Here is a 24224-nt window from a genome sequence, read left to right on the forward strand (position 1 = left end):
TTTAAAATACACTAACTAAGCAATATTTTCCCCTTTTATTTTACTCAATTTTCGGCCACCCCATAGTTGATATAACATTTCTTTGAAAATTCACCACCTTTGACTCATTCCTTGTTATTTCTTAGTATGATAACCCTTCATTTTTTTTAATCACCATTTAATTATTAATCCATCGTTATCCTAGCCTTAGTTGACATGAAGAATCGGTCCTTTCCACCTCCATTATCCCTCCAAGAATATTTGATATCAAACCATTTCAAATTCAAAAGGGAGCAAGACTTGGTCATGCCATTTGAACCCTTTTTATATTACAACTCCCCTCCAACTCTCCTAACCATTATTCCCCCTCCTCACCACCGAAATTGTAGAACCCGTAAATCAGTAGACGTATAAGCCATGCATAATTCTAGATTTTTAAATTTAATTGACTTCATTGCATGATTATTTTAAATGCATTTGTTTGAAGTTAATTATTTCATTATTTCAGTTCAGTAGATTGATTTTTAGCATTTCAGTATTTTCAGTGAGGCCGGACCGGAGTTGGAGTTTTGAGATAGAATTTAAGATTCGAGAAATATTTCCAGAAGTTAATTTAGCTAGCAACCAAGTTCGTTTAAGTTAGAAAAGGAGGTTTGAGGATTTAATTTAATTATTTGAGGTGATTAAGAAATGAACTCATTTAAGTTATTAAATTAAGGGGTTAGCTCACTAAATTATTTAAAGGATTAGTAAGGCTTTCAAGGATTATTAGTTGACTAGATAATCAACATTCCCCTTTATTTTATTATGCATTTTTCGGCCACCCTTAGTGCTAGAAGATTCATTATCCAACTCATCAACTTTGACCAATTCTTTGCATGTAATTAGTAGGATAATTCTAGGATTTTTGGGAGCACAATTTAATTAATTAATGGACATATCCTAGACTAGAAAATAAGCAAAATTTCGGCCACTACCTCCTAGAAGCATCCACCAACTCATTTGATATCAATTCAAAATTTAAAATTCAAAGGGGAGTGGACTTGGTCTTGATTCTTCCTTATATTGTGCACCCTTCTCCTCACCCCTCATAACCATTTTTCCCCCCTCTCCTTTTCGAAAATTTAGAGTGAATCCACACTCATTTTCAGTAGAAAAATCGTGAGGTACCTAGCCAAAAAGAAGAGAGAAAAATCGAGAGCAAGGTAAGGTAGAAAAGAGAAGCGCTCCACCTCCTCCGTGCCGCGTCGTCGTTGTTTCGTTCGTTTTCTTTCAAAACGAAACCAGGCATGTCTAGATTTCTTTCAAACCTCAATCAAGTCATATTATCATTTATTTTTCAATACATGATCATGTTTATTCAAGTAAAAATCGAGATCCAAGTCAAAACATTTTGAAACCACACATGCAGAATTTTCGAATTCCTTGGCAAGCTTCACGGTTTCCTTTGTTTTGTGAGTTTCAGGTATTGGATCGACTCCAGGCTCTCAAGGCGGCCTATATAAATGTAGTAGGATGCATTAGGACCATGTTGGTCCATTCAAACCAGCCCCATGCTTGCTGGAAATTCAGAATGACAGCAAGTCCCCATAGGTGCAGAAATGTTGTTCGAAAAATTCAGTTTGTTGTCATGGAGGAAGGATCTGATCTTGGCTGCCCCAAGGGCCTATAGCCATGGTTGGATCACTTCCCTAGCATGTCTAAGACGTGACTAAGTTGCCTTTTTGGTGGCTTGGTCCATGGTTCATCGGTTTTTAATAAAAACGTCACAACAGCCCCTATACCCCTTCGGCTACTTCGGTTGGACAGCTTTTGGTTCGTTTCTTTTGGTTGCTTGGTATGGATCTTGGTTGGACTATGGCCCTTAGCCACGGTTCATATCATGCTCCTAGATGTCTAGATCGTGCCATGGTCAATCAAATGGCCACTGGGACGACGCAAGACATCGATCTAAGCAAAACACTACACACGCATGCACGTTGCTCTCGGTTGGACCCTTCGGTTGAGTTTTGGTGTGATGCGGATTGTGGCTGGCCTAGGGCCCTTAGCCATGGTTCAAATCATTCCTTGGGTTGTTGGTAAGAGTCTCTGGTCGGTGGTTCACTCCCCTAATGGCCGATAGTCTCGAAACCAACGCAAGTCTTGTAGTTGCGCAGCTGCTGGAAATTACAGCAAGTTGCTGTGTCGTTTAGAAGGCTTGTTTGAGTTCTTGGTTGGCTTTTAGCCCATGGCCTTGGACTGGACAGTGCCTCATTGAGTTGGGAAGGTCATGTTTTTGACCGTTCGTCATTTGGATCATTTTTGAGGTCGTACGAGAATTTACGGTGCAATGTGCCAAATTGACTCTCGAAAGAGCGTTTCGTGTTTTGGCCTCCATTTCACCTAGATTTCGACCCTATCATTTTAGGAGCATTATTTTATGATTTTTCAGCGTATTTTAATCATGAATATACGTCGGTTCAGTGTCGGTTCAAGTTGGCTCGGAGTCATGATTAAATGCGAAGTCATTAGGCGTCATAGTCGCATCTTTTGAACGTAAATTGCATAGTTGGTCAAGTTTAAGCTATTGCATATTTTTCATGGCACAGTTAGGTTGCAGCGAGCCTGGGAACGATCCAATCCAATCCAGTTGGTAAAATTACAGGAATTTTCATTACGCCAGTTAATTATTTTACGTGCATTAAATAGAAAATGATTATTTTTGAGATTTATGCGATATGGCTTGTGGTTCATTCACTATGTGGGAGTGTTATTTTATACGGTCGCCAGTGACCGATCAGTTCAGTATGGTACCACCCGGTCGCCAGTGACCGGCCAGCTCAGTTCAGTTTCAGCCTCCCCGGTAGCCAGTTACCGATCAGTTCAGCTTAGTGCAGTGGCCACAGGCGTAAAACATAATCTCAACAGAAAATTTTACCAGATATTTCAGTACAGGCTCCAAGGAGCAAATATTTTTACAGTAATTTCCAGTTCAGTTATGCACGTATTATAATTGCTCAGTACAGATTATTTTCAGTATGCCTCAGGACAGGATATGTTAACTCATGCATATTTTTTTATTCAGATTTTTACTCGTTACCTGTGATATATGCATGCTGAGTCTTTAGGCTCACTAGACTTGATTGTTGTAGGTACTGATGAGGCCAGGGCCGAGGGCGGGGACCAGTGAGCCAGCTTAGGTCGGCAGTAGTGGCACCCGAGGACCTCAGAGCAGCAGTCGTTATTTTTTTCCGCAAACAATTTTATCAGTCGTTGGATATTTTTAAATCGTTGTTGTTGGCAAAACTTTATTTTCTTCCGCTGCTATTATTTTAAACATTGAACTTGATTCCCCTGTGATTTTATGAATGAGGTCATTTAAGTTCTTTTAAAAAGAAAAATTTTTAATTTTCCGCAAATTTCAAGAAAGGAGTTTTAGGCCCCCTCACAGAAATTCAGAGAGAAATTGAGTAGAAGCTAGAACAAGAAAATCACTCCGTCTCCTCCGCGCCGCGTCGTCGTTTCGTTCGTTTTTCTTTCAAAACGAACCAAGGCATGTATATGTTTTTATTTACTCTTCAATCAAGCCATATTAATATTTTAAAACATCATACTCATGATTTTTTTGAAGCAAAAACCGAAATACATAAGAAGCATTTTTTGAAAATCATGTGCAGAATTTTACGGTCACTTCATTGCTTCACGGTTTTGGGTATTGTTTGATGGTTTCAGATGGATAGCTCGTGTCCAGGCTCCCAAGGCTGCATCTATACATGTACTAGGACATGTTAGGATCATATTGGTCCAATAGTTCAAGCCCATGCATACTGGAAATCGGATATGATAGCAACTCCCTCCTAGTGTTACTTGTGGTTCGATTTTGTCACCTTGCTGTCAAGGGGAGAGTTTCTGATCTTGGCTGCCCTAAGGGCCTATAGCCATGGTTAGAACACCCCCCTATCATGTCTAAGACATGACCAAGTCGCCCTTTTGAGTCTTGGTCCATGGTGGAATCGGTTTTCAAATCAAAACAAGAACAGCCCCTTCGATCCCCATTTCATTTCTGCATGTGTCCCTCGGTTTTTGGTGGTTTGGAGTGGACCTTGTTTGGCCTCTGGCCCTTAGCCCTGGTTCACACCATACCCCATGATGTCTAGATCAAGCCATGGTCAACCATATGGCCACTGATATGATGCATGACAGCAACAAAACAAAATTTCAGAAACATCACCGTACAGATTTTTGAGTTCTCGGTTGAAGCTTGGTGTTGTCCTGGGTTCTGGATTGGATTGTGGTTGGCCTAGGGCCCTTAGCCATGGTTCAAGCCACGCCTTAGGATGTTGGGAAGAGGTTCTAGTCGGTGGTTCAAGCCCCAATGACCAATAGCCTCGCAAACGAAGCGATGTAAGTAAAGGTGCGGTTACTGGAATTTCTGGACAGCAACTTGCTGCTTCGGTTCAGAGGCTCATTTGAGTTCTTGGTTGGCTTTTAGCCTATGGCCTTAAACTGGACAGTACCTCATCAAGTTGGGAAGGTCGTGTTTTTGACCGTTTGTGATTCGGTTAAGTTTAGAGGTCGTACGAGAATTTACGGTGCGATGTGCCAAATTGACTCTCGAAAGAGCGTTTCATGTTTTGGCCTCCATTCACCAAAATTTCGACTTGCATCATTTTTGGAGCATTATTTCATCAGTTTAGATGTATTTTAATCATGACTAAATGATGTTTTCGGTGTTGGTTCGGGTTGGCACGGAGTCATGATTAAATACGAAGTCGTTGGGCGTAATTGTCTCGTTTTTGGATTTAATTACAAAGTTTGGTCAAGAAAATCATTTGCATATTTTTTTCTGTTAAATTTAGGTCGCAGCGAGCCTGGGAACGATCCAATCCATGTGGTAAAATAATACAGGATATTTAATTATGCCATTTAATTATATTACGTGCATAAAAATATAAAATGTTCATTTTTGAGATTTATACGATATTGCTTGTGGCCATTTCACTATCATGGGATCATTACTTCACCCGGTGGTCACTTACCGGTTCAGTTCAGTTCCACCCAATATACTGTAGCATTAGTCTGATTAGACGATCATTACTTCACCTGGTGGTCACTTACCGGTCAGTTCAGTTCAGTTCAGTGCAGGGGCCACTTGCGTAGAACATAATCTCAACAGAAAATTATTACATGCTATTTCATTACATGGCTCTATTGAGCAAGCATTTCACTTATGATTTTCAGTCAGTTATGCACGTATTATAATTGCTCATGATAAGTTATTTTCACGTTATGCCTCATGACATGATATTTTTACTCCCATTCAATTTTATTATATTACTTACTCGTTATTTACGATATATGCATGCTGAGTCTTTAGACTCACTAGACTTGATTGTTGTAGGTACTGATGAGGTCGGGACTGAGGGCGGGGATCAGTGAGCTAGCTTGGGTCGGCAGTAGTGGAACCCGAGGACCTCATTTACAGCATTCACCATTTTTATGCTCAAACATTTTTATCAGTTGTTGGATTACTTTAACTTGTTATTTTGTGAACAATAATTTCTTCCGCTGCTATTTTGAACATTTAACTTGATTTATAAGTTTATTTTATGAATGAGGCATTTTAATTACTTAAAAAAGAAAATTTTAAAATTTTCCGCAAATTTTCAAACACGAATTTTCGGGCCATTATATACTTGGCGTTGAGGGATTCGTTGGATTTCATTTGGGGCCGTTGTTGCACATACTAACATAAATTCAAATGCTTAACTTGCATAACTTAGGCGTAGGTATTCGTGCTCACCATCGAATTAAATAAATAACTTAAGACATTCTAAAACACTCGGGACTTGACCTCATATAATCATTGCGTTGAACCATGATATAAAAAACCCAAGAGCACAATAAAGTTTTCCCAAAACTGGTGCTACACGGACCCCGTGCCCAGGTCTGGCTACGGGTCCGTGTAGGTTCGTTAAAAGACCTACCGAAAAGAAAGAAGGACACGGACCCCGTGCTAGGTCCGTGTAGGGGTCCGGGTATCCTCGCAAATTTGACACCGAAAAGAAACAAAGGCACAGACCCTGTGCCCTGGTCCGTGTGGGGGTCCTTGTCAACTCGCAAAAAGGACAGTCAAGAAGAAGCAAAGACACGGACACCGTGCCCTGGTCCGTGAGGGGGTCCGTGTACCTACGGGGAGAGCAAACTCACGAAATTTCAATATACGCAATGCTTATCATTCTAGACTCGATTGTACGGACCATGAACCGACACCCCGAGACCCATCCTAGCATGCCATAACATCGAACCAAGTTCGTACAAGCATCCAAAGCAACGACATTCACCCTACGACACATACAATTCAAAAACGAGGCAATTGACACCAAATCGATTCCTACGTCTTCTAATGTATTCGAGTGCCTATCGACACTAAACGACATATCAAATAACAATCCAACATCATATTAAGCATACCTAGATGCAGCAATGATCACCCGTCGATCCCCAACGAAGCCTGCAACAATAAAATCTCGAGAACACATCAATACATAATTTTCTGAAAACGCAGTTTGAGCAGTCCCACGAAAAAACACCATAACTCACTAAATGTTTATCCAAATAATTCGAATTTGCAGTCAAATCGAAGGTATCAAAAAGTTCTACAATTTTTGCGTTGAAAGTTTTCTAAAAAACGAGACCAAAAAATCTCATTATTTAAAAAGGACAGCAAAAACGAAAATTTTAGATCTAAAATGGTTTCGAAAGTGATCTAAACACAATTGCTCAAACTTCTACGCATCACACATGTATTTTTACGCATAAATAACAACACAACGCATAATATGACGAGATCGATGCAGCAATAACAGAATATACGTGCCTTTTGATGATAAAATACCGAAACGACGATACCGACACGGGGAAGGAAGCAAGGTTGATCCGGGACGATTGTGGCTCGGTTTTTCTTGAAACAAAATCACCGAAACTGTTGAAATCTTTGAAGGGAGGGGCGGCTGCTGAGTTTTCTCAAGAACTCTAGGTTTTGACTCTTAAAAAATAAAACTAGAATGAATTGTGATTGTGTGTGTGTGTTACGGCTTTGTGTGTGTGAAAAAGATGTAAGTGTGTGTGTGTGTGTGACTAACGTGAGTTAGTGGTGAAATTAGGGAAAATAAATTGCTTAATCATGAATTAACCACTAATTTAAAGTTAATCAAACACTAACTCACTCAATTTCCTTAATTGAAATAAAATACACACTAATTTTATAACATTCTTCTTTAATAAAATAAAATCCACAAAATGCTAATTTTAAAAGTTTTAAACTCTTAAATCCACTAAATAAATAAGTTAGGATTTAAAATGCTAAACTTAATAGTTATTTAAAAATGCCTCAACCTCAACTTTAAATAAAACACCACATTCTAGATTACCAAAATCGTCACCGGTCTTTTACTCGATCCCGCTTCGAATAACCGCATGAAACATGAAACTCGAAAAACATTTTAACGTGCATCACCTAAACATGAATAATTAAAAACAATGTGTTTTCATAAATCGTGCACTGCTAAAATCAATATAAAATTAATTAAATGATTTAATAATTAAATAAATGCATGGGTTATACGTGTTCTGAATTTGGGCTCTACAGTTTTCTTCAAATGTTCTTCTTAGAACAACCTGCTCTGATACCAATTGAAGGATCGTTTGCTGAGCAATCTTTCGGATGCTTCAAACAAAATATTCTCCAATGAGCTGCAATAGCTCGTGTTCTAAGAATATTAACACCGATGAATTAAATCGAGTTTGGTTAAAAAACCAAGCGGAAGAAACTCAAAGTAATCCTTCGTGAAGAAGACTGTTATATTAGAAATCATTTTATCTTATGTAAACTTAATAACCGAAAAGGGATAGATTAGTTTTTGCATTCATCAGTTCAATTATGGTGACAGCTGAACTAATGGATACTCTAACTGATCCAAACAGTTTAAAAATAATAGTTAAACAGTTAAATACACAAGATATGTTTATGGATGTTCAGAGACTTCAACTTCTCCTACGTCACCCCTTCTACCGCCTCGGGTAGGATCTACTAGAAAACTTTGATTTATACAACATCTTGTACAAACCCACGCAGCTAGGACTTACCCACTGCCTAAACTGAACTCCTAGAATTAGACTGAAGGCAGCACCTTCCAATCAACACTTCTTTAATGTCTATGTGAGAAAGACTACATACACAAGTTTAACGTCTTTGTGCAAGACTGTATTTGAGTGGATGAGAGTGATTGTGTGTGAGAACTGAACAAGGATGTTCTCACACTTTTAGGGAAATACGCTTATAATCTAAGCTGATATATCTGTGAAGAGTTCCCTCGACTGGGCTGAATGCTTCTCTCTTTAAGATGATATGACTTTGAAGCGTGTCTTTTCTTTTCTCTCTTGTGTTGTATGTTTTTTTTCGAGTCTTCACTGATCTTCTCTTTAAATAGGCAGAAAAACTGATCGTACAGTGAGACTCATTGGTTGTATCCGTTGCATCTTGAATTTGTTTTTTGGACTTTGTGTCTCGACTTTTCGACTGTCCTTCTGAAACGTTTTGTCTTTTAATGTTCTGATGCAACATCCATTACTGTCCTTTGACTGGGTAATGGCTTTGTACCTTCACATACAGTTGGATTCCACTTGAAAGAGTTTGTCTTTATCCATAACTGAAATATTCTAACTGATGCTTCGAACTGGTCAGTTGAACTGATCTTTCAGTTTGGCTGGTGAAATCAGTTGACTCGTCAGTTGAACTGATTTCACACTTGTTCAGTTGGACTGGTCAGGTTGGGTTTCTTCATCAGTTGAACACTACTTCGGCTGGCCAAGCTTATGAGGTTTTCATGCTGAATCACCTATCAACTGGACAATCAGCTGGACTGCTCAATTGATGTAATCAGTTAGACTGATTCATTTTGTGCGATCAGTTGGGTCTTTAGTTTTGCAATGTAAACATCTCGTAAGTGATCTTAGGTGCTGCACACTAAGGTAGATCATTAGTAACATAATTAACAGGTTTTGTTATCACCAAAATTAAGATTGCGAACTTGAAAAGTTCCAACATCCGTTTTTGGAAACGATTCCAAGATGAGGGTCATCGTAATAGTCTTGGGAATCCGACTAAAAAAGACCATGTTTGCCAATTTATAAGAAAATTGGATGTGAAGCATATCCTCGACTCATAGAAGACGTTGAAGTCGTTTCTGGACATAAAACCAGAGGAAAATTGTGAGCCACAATCACATTAATGTCTATATGCATGTGTGTCATTATTGTTTTTACTGTTTATTCTGCTTACAACTGTGACCCATAGTTTTGTCATGATAACATATTATCCCTATAAAATCTCTCATCTTTTCTTTCTATTTTCGTAGACCAAAAAGAAAATAAAAACATGGTTGGATCCTCTGCACAAACATTGAAAAATATTTGTGTATTTTGTGGGTCGAGTCTTGGAAAAAATGAAGTGTTTGTAGAAGCAGCGAATAATTTTGGAAAGATATTGGCTGAGAGAAAAACTCACTTGGTATATGGAGGAGGTAATATTGGGTTAATGAGATCTGTTTCAATATCTGCTCATCTTGGAGATAGTCACGCAGCTTTAGCTGAATGAAATATTACATGTGTTACGATTGTGGAGGAATTAAAAGTTTCTTCTATGTATGAAATAATCACCATAATGATTAAAAATTTTGATGCTTTCATCGTATTACCAGGTGATTTTGGTACATTAGAAGAAATTATTCACACTGTTTCTTGGGCAAAACTTAATATGCATAATAAACCTGTGGGCTTGTTGAATATCAATAATTATTATGATAGTTTGTTGATATTTCTTGATAAAGGTGTGGAACAGAATTTCATTTCAGAAAATTCACGACGGATGCTCATCTGCTGACCAATTAATTGATGATTTGGAAGCTTTTGTTCATAAGCCTGATCTGATCATAACAAATATCAATTGGTAACAATAAAGCAGTAAGAAAAAAGTTGGATCATTGATTCAAAAGTCGTGGATTAGTTTTGTTTGTTTCAGTTTGTTATCTTCAATAAAATCCCACGAGATTATATTATTTCATTATGTACTTTTTATTAGTAGTTATTTTGACATTAGGAACAATGTCATATTCTGATTGGGGGGAGAACAAACTTATATATGAAAAAAAATTTTAAAAAAAAATTTATATTAAAAAAAATTATTTTAAAATAAAACCATGTTTATTGTTTGTATCTTAGTAATTTTTGCAAAAATATCACACATTACATGTTTGAAAGGTTTAAATTAGAAAATGTATTAATCTATCTAAGGATGTTTAAATTTTTATTTGGAAAAAAAGTCAATTTTAATATTCTGATCACTATAAAAATATGATTTATGAAATTTTTTTGAGTGATTAACCATTGTGATAAGATCAGTTATTAAAATATGTGGCCCAAGATATACCTGATAAGAGTGCCTAAAATTTTAAACTTACATATGCTTTGTGAGTGAGTGGAGATGATTGAGAAAACAACTTTCGAGCCTTTATTGATCATGAAAGAGACTATCTATTGTTTAGATCTTGAGTCCTTATTTTGAAGGAAAAAAATAGATATTTCCTGAAAAAAAAAGAGAAAAAAAATGTTGAAGATCTATGTAATTTTAAAATTATATGCTACGACTCAATTATCTCTCATAAAAATAGAAAAAAATAGAAAGAGAGTAATATATTGTACAAATTAAATAAATATGTGGTCATGGAACATATACTTAGTATGATTCTATAATGTTATGAAGAAAAAAAAGAAGATCAAGAAAAAATATATATATAATAAGAATAAATAGATTTTGAATCAATGGATTTCCTATCTTGATTAATCTGGCTCGTTTGTCTGTCTGCATTCTGTAAACCATTTTCCTGAGTATTTATCTGTATTCCAACTCCAGGAGAGAAATCGTTCCCATGAATTGAAAAATTTATTAACCTGTGAAGATATAGAGTTGAGAATCTTATTAAGAATTTCTGAAGGCCATGTTCATTTAATTAACTGAAAATAAGCTTTGAATTGATCAGCTCAGATTATTGCATAAATTATAATTATGATGATCTTGATATAAATTTGACAGTTTTCAACTTTAATTTAAACACTTGGATAGTTTCGATTACATTTCTATTTAAATTAATCAATATATTTTGTGTTGTTATTAACGCTTAAATTGCTAGGGAGTAGTAATAAGCTAGTTGGGGGTGTGATAAACATTAAAATTTTTACATTAAATTAAATGTTTTATAATATAAATTTATAGTTTTTGTTTTATTATATGTTTTATAATAAATTGTATAAAATATAAGTTGTGTAATTATAAGTTTTTATTATTTTTACATGTTTATTTTTTACTCGCTAAACTTCTTGATCATAAGAACGTCATACCTTATTTATGACTAGATCTATCGAATCATAGGAAAAAAACGTTTAATATCATCAATGTTTGATTCGATATATATAATTGATAATTTATATAAGAACTAATCGATTATGATTAGCGTACAGTATAATTTTTTTTATATCATATATATATATATATATATATCAGCGAATATACAATAATTAATTAATATACCAAAAGTCAAAACATCTCAAATAATACATATTGACATCACGTTTCGGCAACGATATATAACCATGTGAAACATAAGAGATAATACATGTTGACGTACAAACTTGAGAATAAAAGAGAAACAGTGAGGTTACTGTAAGCCACCAAATAAGACCACACAGTATTCACTCGCGCTTCACAAGTCATATTTCCTCATTCAATTCCCCCCTCTTCACGTCACTCTCAGATCTGAAATCCACCACCCAGCTCGCATTTTCGCCACCAAATTCCATCATATTTACCCATCTACCTTGTTTTCTCAGATCTGATCCATATTTAACCAATGTGCTGAGCCTAGTCATCCAATTTTCCAATTTTGATTACGTGCTTGTTTCTTATATGTTGCGATAATTACAGTTTGTTGTTGGGCTTTCGATTGTTGCTACACAGTTGACATTGTGTTTGTTATACAGTTTATATGGAAATGCAATCAGGGGCAGTGGTTGTGCCGGAGAAAATCCCGTGGTACAACCACCATCAGCATCAGATGGATGAGAAGGAAGGCTTCTTGATGTGGCTGAGGGGCGAATTTGCTGCTGCGAATGCGATTATAGACGCGCTCTGCTACCATATGCAGTCGGTGGGGGAGCCGGGGGAGTACGATGGTGTGATGGGGTGCATTCAGCAGAGGAGGTGTAACTGGAACGCGGTTCTGCATATGCAGCAGTATTTCTCTGTGGCCGACGTGATTTACGCGTTGCAGCAGGCAGGGGTGGAGGCGGCAGCAGAAAGTGGTGGGGTTTGAAGGGGGTGGGAGGAAGGAGTATAGAAGAGGAGGGAGGGGGTATAGAGGAGGTGCCGAGGCTCATGGTTTTGGAGGCGAGGTAAATGGGAAGGCTTGGAGTGTAAACGAGAAGAGTAAAGTGTACGCGAATGGGAAAGTTATGGAGGAAGAGGGTTTGGTGGAAGTGAAGAGTGAAGAGGACGATAACGAAGGTTTGTTTTCTCGTGTTATTGGAATTTTATATTTTTATATGCAAAAAGGTCTCATGATTGTGTTCTAAGAGAGATTATGGATATGCTTTTCTATTGTTGATAATGAATTACCATAATTTGATTACTTTCTTGTATTTTAGCTTAATTAATGGGAAGCTACTAAGTTTCCAAATTGGACGTGCTTGGGTTATTTTTGTTTTTTCAGTTTACATGTAGTAAATTTGCATTTATTGCCCAATTACAACTATGTGATGGTCACTTGGTGGCAGGAGGGGTATTACTTGGCAATCGTTTGTTTATTTTTTCCGTTGGAACTGTTTGGCACTTGTGATTAGGCTGTGTATTGCATTATCACCACTTAAAATCCTTGATTTTTAAATAGTACCGAAACAATCATTTAAGTGGTAGGCCGAATTTTAGAACACTGCTAGTTCAAATTCAATTACTTTAAAAGCCTTGATTTTTAAATATTATCGAAGCAATCTTTTTTTTCTGCCTAGGCGCTACTGACCGGCCGACCGCACCGAAAAAGTGGTAGTCGGCCAGCCTAGGCGGTAGTGTGAGAAGTAATATGGGGAAAAATGATTGTGCTTGTTATAACAGTTGTCGTCGTTGCCCCGACTTCTGATAGGGATTGGAGGACTCCGAACCTGAAATTTGAAGCGCGAGATTGGAGGACTGAGATTTCTGAATCTACTAGACTAAGTATTTATTTGTGGGTTAACGGGCTTGCTAATGGAATAGGCCCATTTAGATCCTATCTAGTTGGAGAAAGCGTGCAAGTTTAAAACAATTCTTATTTTTTATGATTAATAACACAATTTTTATTTTTATCATGAAACCGCCTAGCCTAGCGAATTTTAGAATCTTGTGAATAAGATAAACAATTCGTTTAACCTCAATTTCCGGTGAGCGTGGACTCAGTTGATTTTTCTAATGTGGTCATCTGAGGAGAGGGTGGAAAAGCTTTGGTAGACATACAGCATAAAATAGGCACATCCATAGCTTTTAGAATTTTCCTTAGTCTTGGGTGCTTTCGAGTGTCCTGGGGAAATTTTCTTTTAATGATGTGGCTAGTAGGAGTTCATAATAAATTGTGTTGCTTTAACTCAAACCTGTCAAGCTCGAGCTCTTTTATGAGCCATGCTTGAGCTATAGCTTGAAGTATCATTGTTTGAAATTTGGGCAAACTTTGTTAGTTTTAATTATTGCTTGTTTTTTCGGGGGCTTGTGATGATATTATCTTATTAATAAGGATAACTTGTTTTGAAACGACAACTTATAATAATATTATTAAAAACAATAGTCAGAAAAACCATATATTATATGTTGATGGCCTCATGTTCAAGCTCAAGGTTGATCCATAAGAACAAGCTCTTGGCAACTTGGACCCACATACATACACGGTTGATAGTTAAAACGAATTGCTCACATGCCTGTGTTAAAGTAGTTATTTGGGATTGCAACATGGATACTGAAAAATGTTAAAAACTCGACTATGATTTTATTCACCTGAAACGTTCTTTAGAGTCTTGTCCATCCTACCTTTCCTCTTTTGTGATTGCTTTTTTTTTTTCAAAAGAGTTTGGGATATATAAAACCTAATAATTTTGAAATTTAAACTGGATAAAATTGATATATTTGTTCAAGGTTCTCAAACCCGATTATATTTCCCTTCACACCAAAAGAGAAAATTGTCAAGGGAGAGGGATGTACTTAATACATTAACTAAACCAAGTTGCTAGAAAGGTTTGCCATGCTTGCGTTGATTATTTTGCACTACTTTTCTTGTGCAAATGCTTTTCTAGTGCTTTCTGAAGTTTTAAGTACGGAATGACTTTTATTTGTTTTATGTGAGGATATATATCACGGCCAGCTGGTCCTATTTCTGGCAATAACAGTGAGGATTCACTTGAAATCAACTACATTGAGAATTACTGTGCCTGGTATGAGAGGATCTATTTTGCCAGTCTTGTTGCTTATCTTTGATTTGACAGAACTGGATGAAAAATCTGAAGTGGAAAACACCCAGGGAGCTGTTGTTCAAGTGGAAGACAAGAGAGAAGGTGTGTGATCAAGATGTTTTCTCACCCTTTTGGCCATAGATCTCCCCTCATCTGCTTTATTGTTTTGGAGGACCTAGACTTTTAGTTTCATGCTGGACTGGTTTATTCCTCTGGTTTGTAATGTATTGTTTTGTGAATGAACAACTGTAAATACTAACATGATCACTTTCACATTGTTCATTATTATGTGTGGTATCTCTTTTTGTGATAACATATTCAACTGCGTTTTTCTAAACCCAATTTATTTCTAATGATTAAATGGAGTAATGGAGTTTTTGACTTGAATCACATCTAAAAAATAATTTACATACAAGGAAAATTTCCAGCTGAACTTTGGGACTAAGTTTCTTATCCTGTTTGCCTACTTTCTCAGTGTCTAGCAATGTGGATGAAGCTGGAGTACTTCAGAAACTGCCGGAGAAACATAATCTTAGAATCAGTTCGAAAACTTTTGTTGCTACTGAGATATTTGATGGTGAATCGGTAATTGTTTCATTCTTACATTTTTGGCCGAATTACAAATAAAAAATCCTCCAAAAACCAAATCAAATAATTTTTAATCTTGAAACCTGTTCCCCTAATTTTTACCCTGCATGTCAATGTTGAGTGATTCTTGTTGGCAAAAAACTGATGGCTATTTTCTTATAAGAATGTCTAATTTTTAACTAGAAAATTGGTTAGCTTAATTAGGAAAATCGTTCAAAAAAATAAATAAATAAAATGACAAGACCGTCTAAAGTATCATTTTTAATGTTTCATATGATTTATGATAATTCGATAATAAAATATTTTGTCAATTTTTCTATAAAATAAACCAAGGGGAGTAAAGGAAAATAATACTAAATTTCAAGGGGCACCGATGAAATAGTATTTTCTAGTTGAAATGCATTTTCTTGGTTTAATCCGGTACATATGATCTCATTTTAGGTGCTATTTGGTAATTTCCCATATTTATTCTTAGAACATTTCTTGATTAAAGTTATTTGATTCATGATCTGGTTCAATTTCTACAGATGAATGTAGTTGATGGAATGAAGCTTTTTGAAAACCTGTTCGACATATCAGAAACTTCAAAACTCACCTCCTTGGTTAATGATTTGAGAGCAGCTGGGAGGAGGGGAAAGTTGCGAGGTTTGTAACTTTTAGCCATTTATGTATCTGGATCCGATTAAATGAAACCATGTTTTGTATTTAGTTGTGTTTTCATTTACATTTCAGTTCTACATTCAATTTCCCATCAAAACAAAAGGGTCCTTGATGGGAGAAATGTAGGATAAAAAGCTTAACCAGCACTCACAAACATTACTCTTGTGCTTATTTAGATAATATATTTGCGAGTTAATAACACTCATAAAGTGAACTAAAAAGTATAGTTGCCCGCCTACTTTATGTTTTATTGGAATTTCTTTCCTTATCCCTGGCGTGTTCTGGTCAGATAAAATTAGTTTTTGGCTGTCATTACCAGAAAAAAGGATATTGTCTGTGTAACACTCAATGAATGGCTATTTGCATGTGTTTCCTGTTTTATGTGGGACTATTAGGATTAAAGTTATATTGGTTTGATTTCCTTATGTTTAACCTGCATTTTCCTTTGATTTTAAAAGGAAGCACTAAGGAAATAGCTGCACAAATATGTTGTAATATATTTGGCAATCAAAATTAATTTATTTTCTTGTTTCATCATATTCAAGCACATTATAAATTGTATAACTGATATCAGCTTTACTTATATTGATTTCCTATTGAATTTCCTCATTAAATTCTGGAATAAAACATATTTTGTCCCCTAAACAATCTATTTCATTCTTGTGAGTGCAATCACGTGATGATTTATTTGACTTTACTTCTGGATGTTTTGAAAGGATAAGAACGGAAAAGTCCCTTGTTATTTTTTAAACCGCCTCGATTAACAATGTTGAGGTAGAAAATCTTTTAGCATAAAGAATTTTAAGTTCCAATACAGAATAATGGGTGGGAAGATTATTTGGATATGGTTCACAATGGCTTATCCATCTCCTTGGTTAATGATTTGAGTGCAGCTGGGAGGAGGGGAAAGTTGCGAGGTGTGTAACTTTTAGCAATTTATGTTTCTGGATCAGATGAAACGAAACCGTGTTTTGTAATTGTGTTTTCATTTACATTTCAGTTCTACATTCAATTTGTCCATCAAAACAAAAGGGCTCATATGTCCTTGATGGGGAAAGTATAGGATAAAAAGCTTAACCAGCTCTCACAAACATTACTCTTCTGGTTATTTTGATAATAGATTTGTGAGTTAATAACAACAATTATAAAGTGAACTGAAAAGTATAGTTTCCCGCCTACTTTATGTTTTATTGGAATTTCTTTCCTTATCCCCGGTGTGTTCTGGTTGGATAAAATTAGTTATTGGCTGTCATTACCAGGAAAAAAGGACATGGTCTTCGTAACACTCAAGAATGGATATTTGCATGTGTTTCTGTTTTATGTGGGACTATCAGGATTCAAGTTATATTGTTTGATTTCCTTGTGTTTAACAAATCAGTAACGTAACAGTGTTATGATATCTGATTACATGGTGGAACAGTTCGAAATACTAACGAACGCATTTTCCTTTGATTTTAAGAGGAAGCACCAAGGATATATCTGCACAAATATGTTATAATTGATATATTTGACAATCAAAATTAATTTATTTTCTTGTTTCATCATATTCAAGCAAATTATAAACTGTGGTAACTTGATATCAGCTTTACTTTATATTGTTTTCCTATCGAATTTCCTCAATAAAATTCTGGAATAAAACATGCTTTGTCCCCTAAACAATCTATTCATTCTTGTGAGTGCAATCATGTGATGATTGATTTGTCCCTTGTAGTTTTTTAAACCGCCTCGATTAACAGTGTTGAGGTATAAAATCTTTTAGCATAAAGAATTTTAAGTTCCAACACAGAACTAATGGGTGGGAAGATCATTTGGATATGGTTCAGCGATGGCTTATCCATCTCCTTGTGTCTTTATTTCTAAATTGTATGTTTCTTTTCCGGCAGTAAATATTATAATCATAGCGTATACCTTCTAAATTTCATAGGAGTGCCAAATTTTATTTAGAAGTGCAAATTTTATTCTTCCTTATTAAATTACAATCTGTGGTGTATATGACATATCCACAACTTTATATCAATTTTTCTCGATAGAATTTGCTTTAACCTAAATCATAATTTATAGGTAAAAACACGAGTACTATGTTGAACCTATATGAACTATGAAGTGTCTTTTCATTTGGCAATTTCCTTAGTATCACCAGACTTTATGTTCAATCATTGTCAGATCTTTGTTTCTTTACACATTTTTTGCAATAAAATTTGAATTTGGTATGTCCATTAATCGATTTCATACGTACTTGTATTCCATTTGCATATCATTACTCTTGCTCAATGTTCTAAAAAGTACCCATCAAGCGCTAGACATGTTAAAAAAGCTTCGATCCGAGGAAAAAGGAGAAAAAGTAGTCAACCATAGGTTGACCACATTAATCGTGAAAAATAAACCTCAAGGGTACCAATAAACCCTGATGATGTAATGGACAATATGGAAGACGATATAAATGAAGAAGATGATAATGAATTATAATCCGACAAAGAGCTAAGCAATTAGAATTAGTACAGAGAATTATTAATATTTGTGATTTTGAAACTTTTGTGTTTTTTAGAACTTGAAATTGCATGCATTTATTCTTAAATCTTGTATGTTAATATTTTTATTTAAGCTATTAATTGACATAATAAAATTAAGAATTATAGTAAAAGCTAAAACTTTTTTTTTTCCTACTCTTAATCTCGTACTAAAAGCGTTGAAGCTTGACCGTAATGTTTTGTAACTCTTTGCTTTTTTTAGAGCCTTGCTCTTTCTTATTTGGTTATTTGTTTATCTCCTTTGTAAATTCATTGTCGTTTGAAGGGTCATAAAATTGAATAGTGAAGAAGAGAGAAGGGATAATAGAGTTTTCTGCCGATAGAATCTGGATTACTCCTACCTATTCTTCTTTTTTGTCGCTTTCGTTGTCTTTGATGTCCAATGGTTGTATTGTACGTATACAGATTGGTTTGAGTTTATGCAGTGGCAACACTCTTCTCATTTTCTATGTCATGGAAATCATATATTGGAAAACGGTATACCCTACTAAACAACAATTCCACTTTGTAGACTATGAATTGAGATTCTAATCTTTTTTATTAGAAATATTGATTTGAATCCATGTATAGGTTGCATAATATCATAATATTTGATGGATTAGTTTAAAGCATGCGTTTAGATGCAAAGAAAGGTCGAAATATGCTGGATAACACAGTTTTTAAAAAATAGCGAAAGATGATATTCGAAAAATGAAAAAGGATGTTCACCAGGAGCGAGAAGTAAAACGTATAATATGTCATAGGCAAAAAATAGTTTAAATTAGTGGAGACTATTTTATTCTAGCGATGCCACTGAAGAAATTTGATTAGTCGTACTAAAAAATTAACAAAAGGCAGAGACCAGTAACATCTCTTTTCCGAGAATGGGAAAATTAAGTAGCATTTGGTTGGGGTTTATATTATTTCCTACCCAAAAGTTAGAAAGTTTAAAATGATGCTTGTTAATTATTATTTTTTTGATAGAAAACTAATATTATTAGAATATTGAAAGGTTACATATTATGTATGGATGAGTATTCCGCACCAAAGTTACAAGACTACTAACATAAGGAACACGTCAACGAGATAAATATACAAAACTCAAGATCATACAAACTTCCAATCCCTAACCAAATCTGAAACACTTAAATGATTGAATTGATCCAAGTTGGTCGTCCAAGATGCGAACCTAAATTTAATTTTCTCCCATACTTGATCGACAGACTCCGACACATCTTGAAAAATTCTGCCATTCCTTTCCAACCAAATGGACCAAAAGATGCAATGAATTATCATAGACCAGAAATTTCTGAATTTATTTGCGAACGGGCACCCTGAATTGACATGAAAAAGGTCTTTAGCTTGCCTTGGGACGGACAGCCCATTGAATTCCCAGTTCTTTTAGCACTTTCAACCAAATACCTCTGGCAAAGGAACAATGTAGAAGTAAATGATCTTGATTCTCTTCATGATTTTTACATAAGCAACACCACTGCGGTCTCAAAACACAGTCCCTCCACCTTCTTTGCACCGATTCGCATGTAGGCATGCTTGTTAATTATTTGAAATTGTGTTTGGTTAGTTTTGGAATATGAATTCAGTTTTAAAAATTTGAATTTGTTAGTTGGATATGTAGTGTTTTGGAAATGACGTGGTGTTACAGAGAGAAATATGTTAGTATAACGGGATGAAAATAAGTTACGGATAAGCTTTGGAGTGGAGAAATGTCTATTGAAAGCCAAACTATGACAATCTCAATGTTCTATTCCCCAATGACAAACAATTTTTGTATCACTTGGAATGTTTTTTCAGTTGTATATTTTAAATATAGCCTACTATTGGATTTTGTCTAATCTTAGAAAGCTTTGAGGTGTGCTGAATCCCAACTTTTAAGCTTGTGCAAAGTAATACATGCAAATATCTTACCTCAATCTGGCAGTACAATTTTGGATGCTATGAACTAATGAATATAACTTAGGCCTACCAGAGTTAGCTAATTTTTGTGCAAGGGGGAGAAAAATATTCATCTATGATTTATATTGTGTGGGTAAGAATCCAAGCATTTATAAAACATAAACATTAACATACTCATAACTTGGTTGGTTTGCAAACATATCACTCAATCAACTACTTCTGTAACTTAAAAGATATGTACGTTCTCATGATAGAATCTTATTTATGATCTTCATGTAGGCTTAGTGGCTTATTAGCTACCAACCATAAAATCGTTTCTCGACTAGACAAAACAATAATAAGAACTCTATAAGTTTTAGTGTTTAATATATTTATTGTAAAAATTATTGAAATTAATATTAAGAATTGAACAATGAAACAGTGTGATTTTGACTTGTAAAAGTGTACTATAAATGTTATTGAATTTCCGTGACACTGATTGTATGCAATTCAATACTGTGGGAGTGCATGTACTTCAAAAACCTTTTTTGAATACAGGTATTTGGATAATCAAAAGCTCGTTGATTTAAAGTTTCATTAATTGATTGTAAGAATCATCCTAAATGAAGCTTAAATAATTTGAGAAGATAGATTGGACATTATCTTTTCCTGTAGCACAGAAAGGGAATTGGAATTTTGGTCAAAGCTATAGTGTAGCGATACTTCTCAATATTTGTTGATTAAAATAAACGATTAAACAATACGAAGAAAACAATTGAGAAATGCTTTGTGAAGCGTGCAGATAAGATTTTTGTATTTTGTATAGGATGACATATTTAAAGCAAGAGAGGATGTGAAATGTAGGGTTCTGTTCGTCGTGGTGGTTGGGGGTGGATGATGTTATCTAAGATTTTCTATTGAACAAATCTTGAAAATTTGTGGCTTCCCTTGAATTAATCAGTCAAATGATCTTGAATGGTTTCTTACCTGGGATGGATTGTTTACAAGATAAGTGCTTAGTTAACATTACCAAAATCGATTACTAGTTGTAACAGTACAACTCAATCTTTAAACCATACAGTAGCCTAAGTACTGTTTCGATCATTCGCCCGTTATTGATTCACATCAATTCACCTCCCTATAGTTTTCAGCTTATTATAATCCTCAACTCAGGTACCATTTGTAGGACCGAACACTTGCAACACCAAAAACTTTAACTAGTGATACTGGTGTAAGTGAAATCTTTTAAATCTTGTAGCACACCCTAAGCGACATATTTAGATTGCTCTTCTAGCAGAGGTAATTATTGTTTTCGAACCATGAATACCTTGTAGCTAACACTATTTTCGTTTTGTACTTGTGAGAAATTTGTGTTGTCTATTTCCGACCTGTCTGGCAGCCATATTGATAATTTTTCTGTTGTGTTAAATAATGTTCAGATGTTGAAGCTTGTTCAATATTGTCGAACAATAATGTTAACTTCGAGAATATGTTGATTTGTCTGTTTTACAGCAGTGTGAAAGATTTGATTAGACTATGCTTTTGGTTAATCTAAGATTCTGTCAATTAATTATTCTACTCTCAATTGAAGCAAATGCTTTATGTGTGGGTGTGATCCATTTACATGTGGAGTTTTGTAAGTAATCATTGTGTCTTATCCAGGTCAAACTTTTGTCATCTCAAAGAGACCCATGAAGGGACATGGAAGAGAAATGATCCAGTTAGGTGTTCCAATTGCAGATGCACCTCGTGAGGACGAAGCTACTGCTGGAACCTCTACAGGCATGTTGAAGGATCAAGGAAATTATTTAACAATTTCTTTTCTTTTTTAGGGGGTTGGCAGAATTGGGTCAGAGTGCTCACCTTCTCACCACCATCCCCTTTTCTTATTGGACACATTTACTAGAATTACAAATAAATTTTGCAGATCACAAAGCAGAGCCGATTCCTGCCTTGCTGCATGATGTTATTGAACGGTTGCTAAATGTACAAGCTTTCAGTGTAAAGCCAGACTCATGTGTCATCGATATATTTAACGAGGTTTCCCCTGATAACTTTACTTTCAAGAATTTGATGATTTGCTAGCTAAGCCGGGCAGATCTAACTTGTTTTTTCATACTTCAAGGGTGATTACTCACAGCCTCGTATCTGGCCACAGTGGGTTGGACGGCCTGTATGTTTACTGTTTTTGACCATTTGTGAGATGACTTTTGGTAAGGTAATAGCTATGGATCATCCTGGGGATTATCGAGGTGCTCTAAAACTCTCCCTTTCTCCTGGGTATGACAGCTTTCTTTTCTCCTCTAGATTACCACCTTATATATTATTCTACCTTTTATATTTGAACAAATCACGTAACCCTTTGTTTTCCAAAGATCTAGTTTGGAATTAGATTTAAATGTTCTGTGACTGTACGTGCTAATTTCCTTGGTTGGTTTATTCATCATCAAGTCTGTGTTAAACACCACTTCTTTTGTTTAATATCATGGAATATTTTCTGCACTGCATTTATGTTTTCTTTCTTGTCACAAGTTACCATGATTTTGTCCTGTTATGTCAATGGTTTTAAATATTTTTAACGAACAGATCCATTCTTGTCATGGAAGGAAGCTCCGCTGATTTTTGCAGACACGCCATATCTTCCACGCGGAATCAGCGAATACTTGTTACGCTTACAAAATCACAAACGAACAAGTATCCTTCTGGAGAAGTTCATCGTTTTCCTTCTCCACTGACGCATTCCTCATATTGGGTCCCACCACTTAGCAGATCACCGAGTCACATACATCTGGTGGCGGGAAAACATCTTGGCTCCATTCCAACTGCTGTGGTGCCACGTACTGCAACTGGTCATCCTCGTTTGCCCCTGCCAAATGGCGTCCAGCCTGTATTTGTTCCAGTCCCTATTGCTCAAGCCGTAGCATTTCCTGCTCCAGTTGTTCTACCGCCTACTGCTGCTGGATGGTCTACAGCTCCTCCCAGGCATCCTCCACCTCGTTTGCTGGCCCCTGGCACAGGTGTCTTTCTTCCTCCGCAGGGTTCTGGTAATGCATCAAATCCACCCTCATCTACCCCAGCAACTGAAAATATGACCATGGAGGCACCATCTTTGTCAGATAAGGCTTTGGGCCAATCAAATGGTACAAGCACCTCTGCAGAAGTGGACAATCAATCTTCAAAGCAGGAATGCAATGGAAGCATAGATGGAATGAGAGGGGAGACGGTAATTGAGAAGCAAGAGCAGGATCAAAATCTCATTTCAGCTAAATCAACTGCATCAGTTTAGGTAAACAGAGGAACATATAGAGAAGCTTCAAGGCATAAAAATTTAAGATTGGAGGCAGGCAGCAAACTGCAATGAGTTCAGAGAAAATGCAAAGAGCGGCAAATATCAAGAGTTACACGTTACACACTTCCAGCAGTGTGAGAGAAAATATTTTTATAAAACTCTAGATAATTTTCTTTACAATGATAAAATTCGTCCATATATAAAAATTACAACAAAAAACGCAATCTAGGTTTTCTAGGAAAATTCTGCATTGCGACGCACGCTGGTGCGCCACTTCTCGCGCGAGTGCGCGCTGCGTCCTGTCTTTGGCCAGCAGGGGGCGTGCGGTGGCACTTGTTTTGGCTCGGGTGCACGCCTGAACGCGCGGCTGCGCCACTTCTGCCGCGGGTGCGCGCGCCGTTTTACCCAGTGCGCGTGCGGCTGCGCGTTTTTTTGTGTAGGTGCGCGTCAGTTGCTGTCCTCTCGGGCCATTTTGTACTTGCATGTTTGGTTGCTCGGGACTCCTTCATTATATTCTTTATTCTCTTCTCCACTTGCTTGAATATGCTTGATTCATTATCATTAAGCTTGAAGGTCCGAAACAACTACGCTTCTTAAATCTTCTTCCAATCATTTGCACGCCATGCCCGATCAAATTCATATCACTTGGGTATACGGATCCAACTAGTTTGGATTTTAAGCGGAGTTAGCTCATCTAGATAGAACAACGAACGGACGTCTTATTTGTTCTCCTTTGCTTATTCCTT

General features: G+C 36.1%; 1 protein-coding gene across 1 annotated transcript; it reads left to right on the top strand.

Moving 5' to 3' along the window:
• Window positions 1-11734: 11734 nt before the first annotated feature.
• Window positions 11735-23682, top strand: LOC142522250 (RNA demethylase ALKBH10B). The gene is given in 9 exon segments (XM_075625483.1): window positions 11735-12350; window positions 12352-12577; window positions 14575-14643; window positions 15017-15126; window positions 15657-15774; window positions 21852-21971; window positions 22117-22229; window positions 22315-22469; window positions 22776-23682. Coding segments are annotated over 9 exon segments (1902 nt in total). The 5' UTR covers window positions 11735-12059; the 3' UTR covers window positions 23476-23682.
• Window positions 23683-24224: the final 542 nt, after the last annotated feature.

Source organism: Primulina tabacum, chromosome 13 (assembly GCF_025594145.1).
Source record: "Primulina tabacum isolate GXHZ01 chromosome 13, ASM2559414v2, whole genome shotgun sequence".
NCBI classification, from domain to species: Eukaryota; Viridiplantae; Streptophyta; class Magnoliopsida; order Lamiales; family Gesneriaceae; genus Primulina; species Primulina tabacum.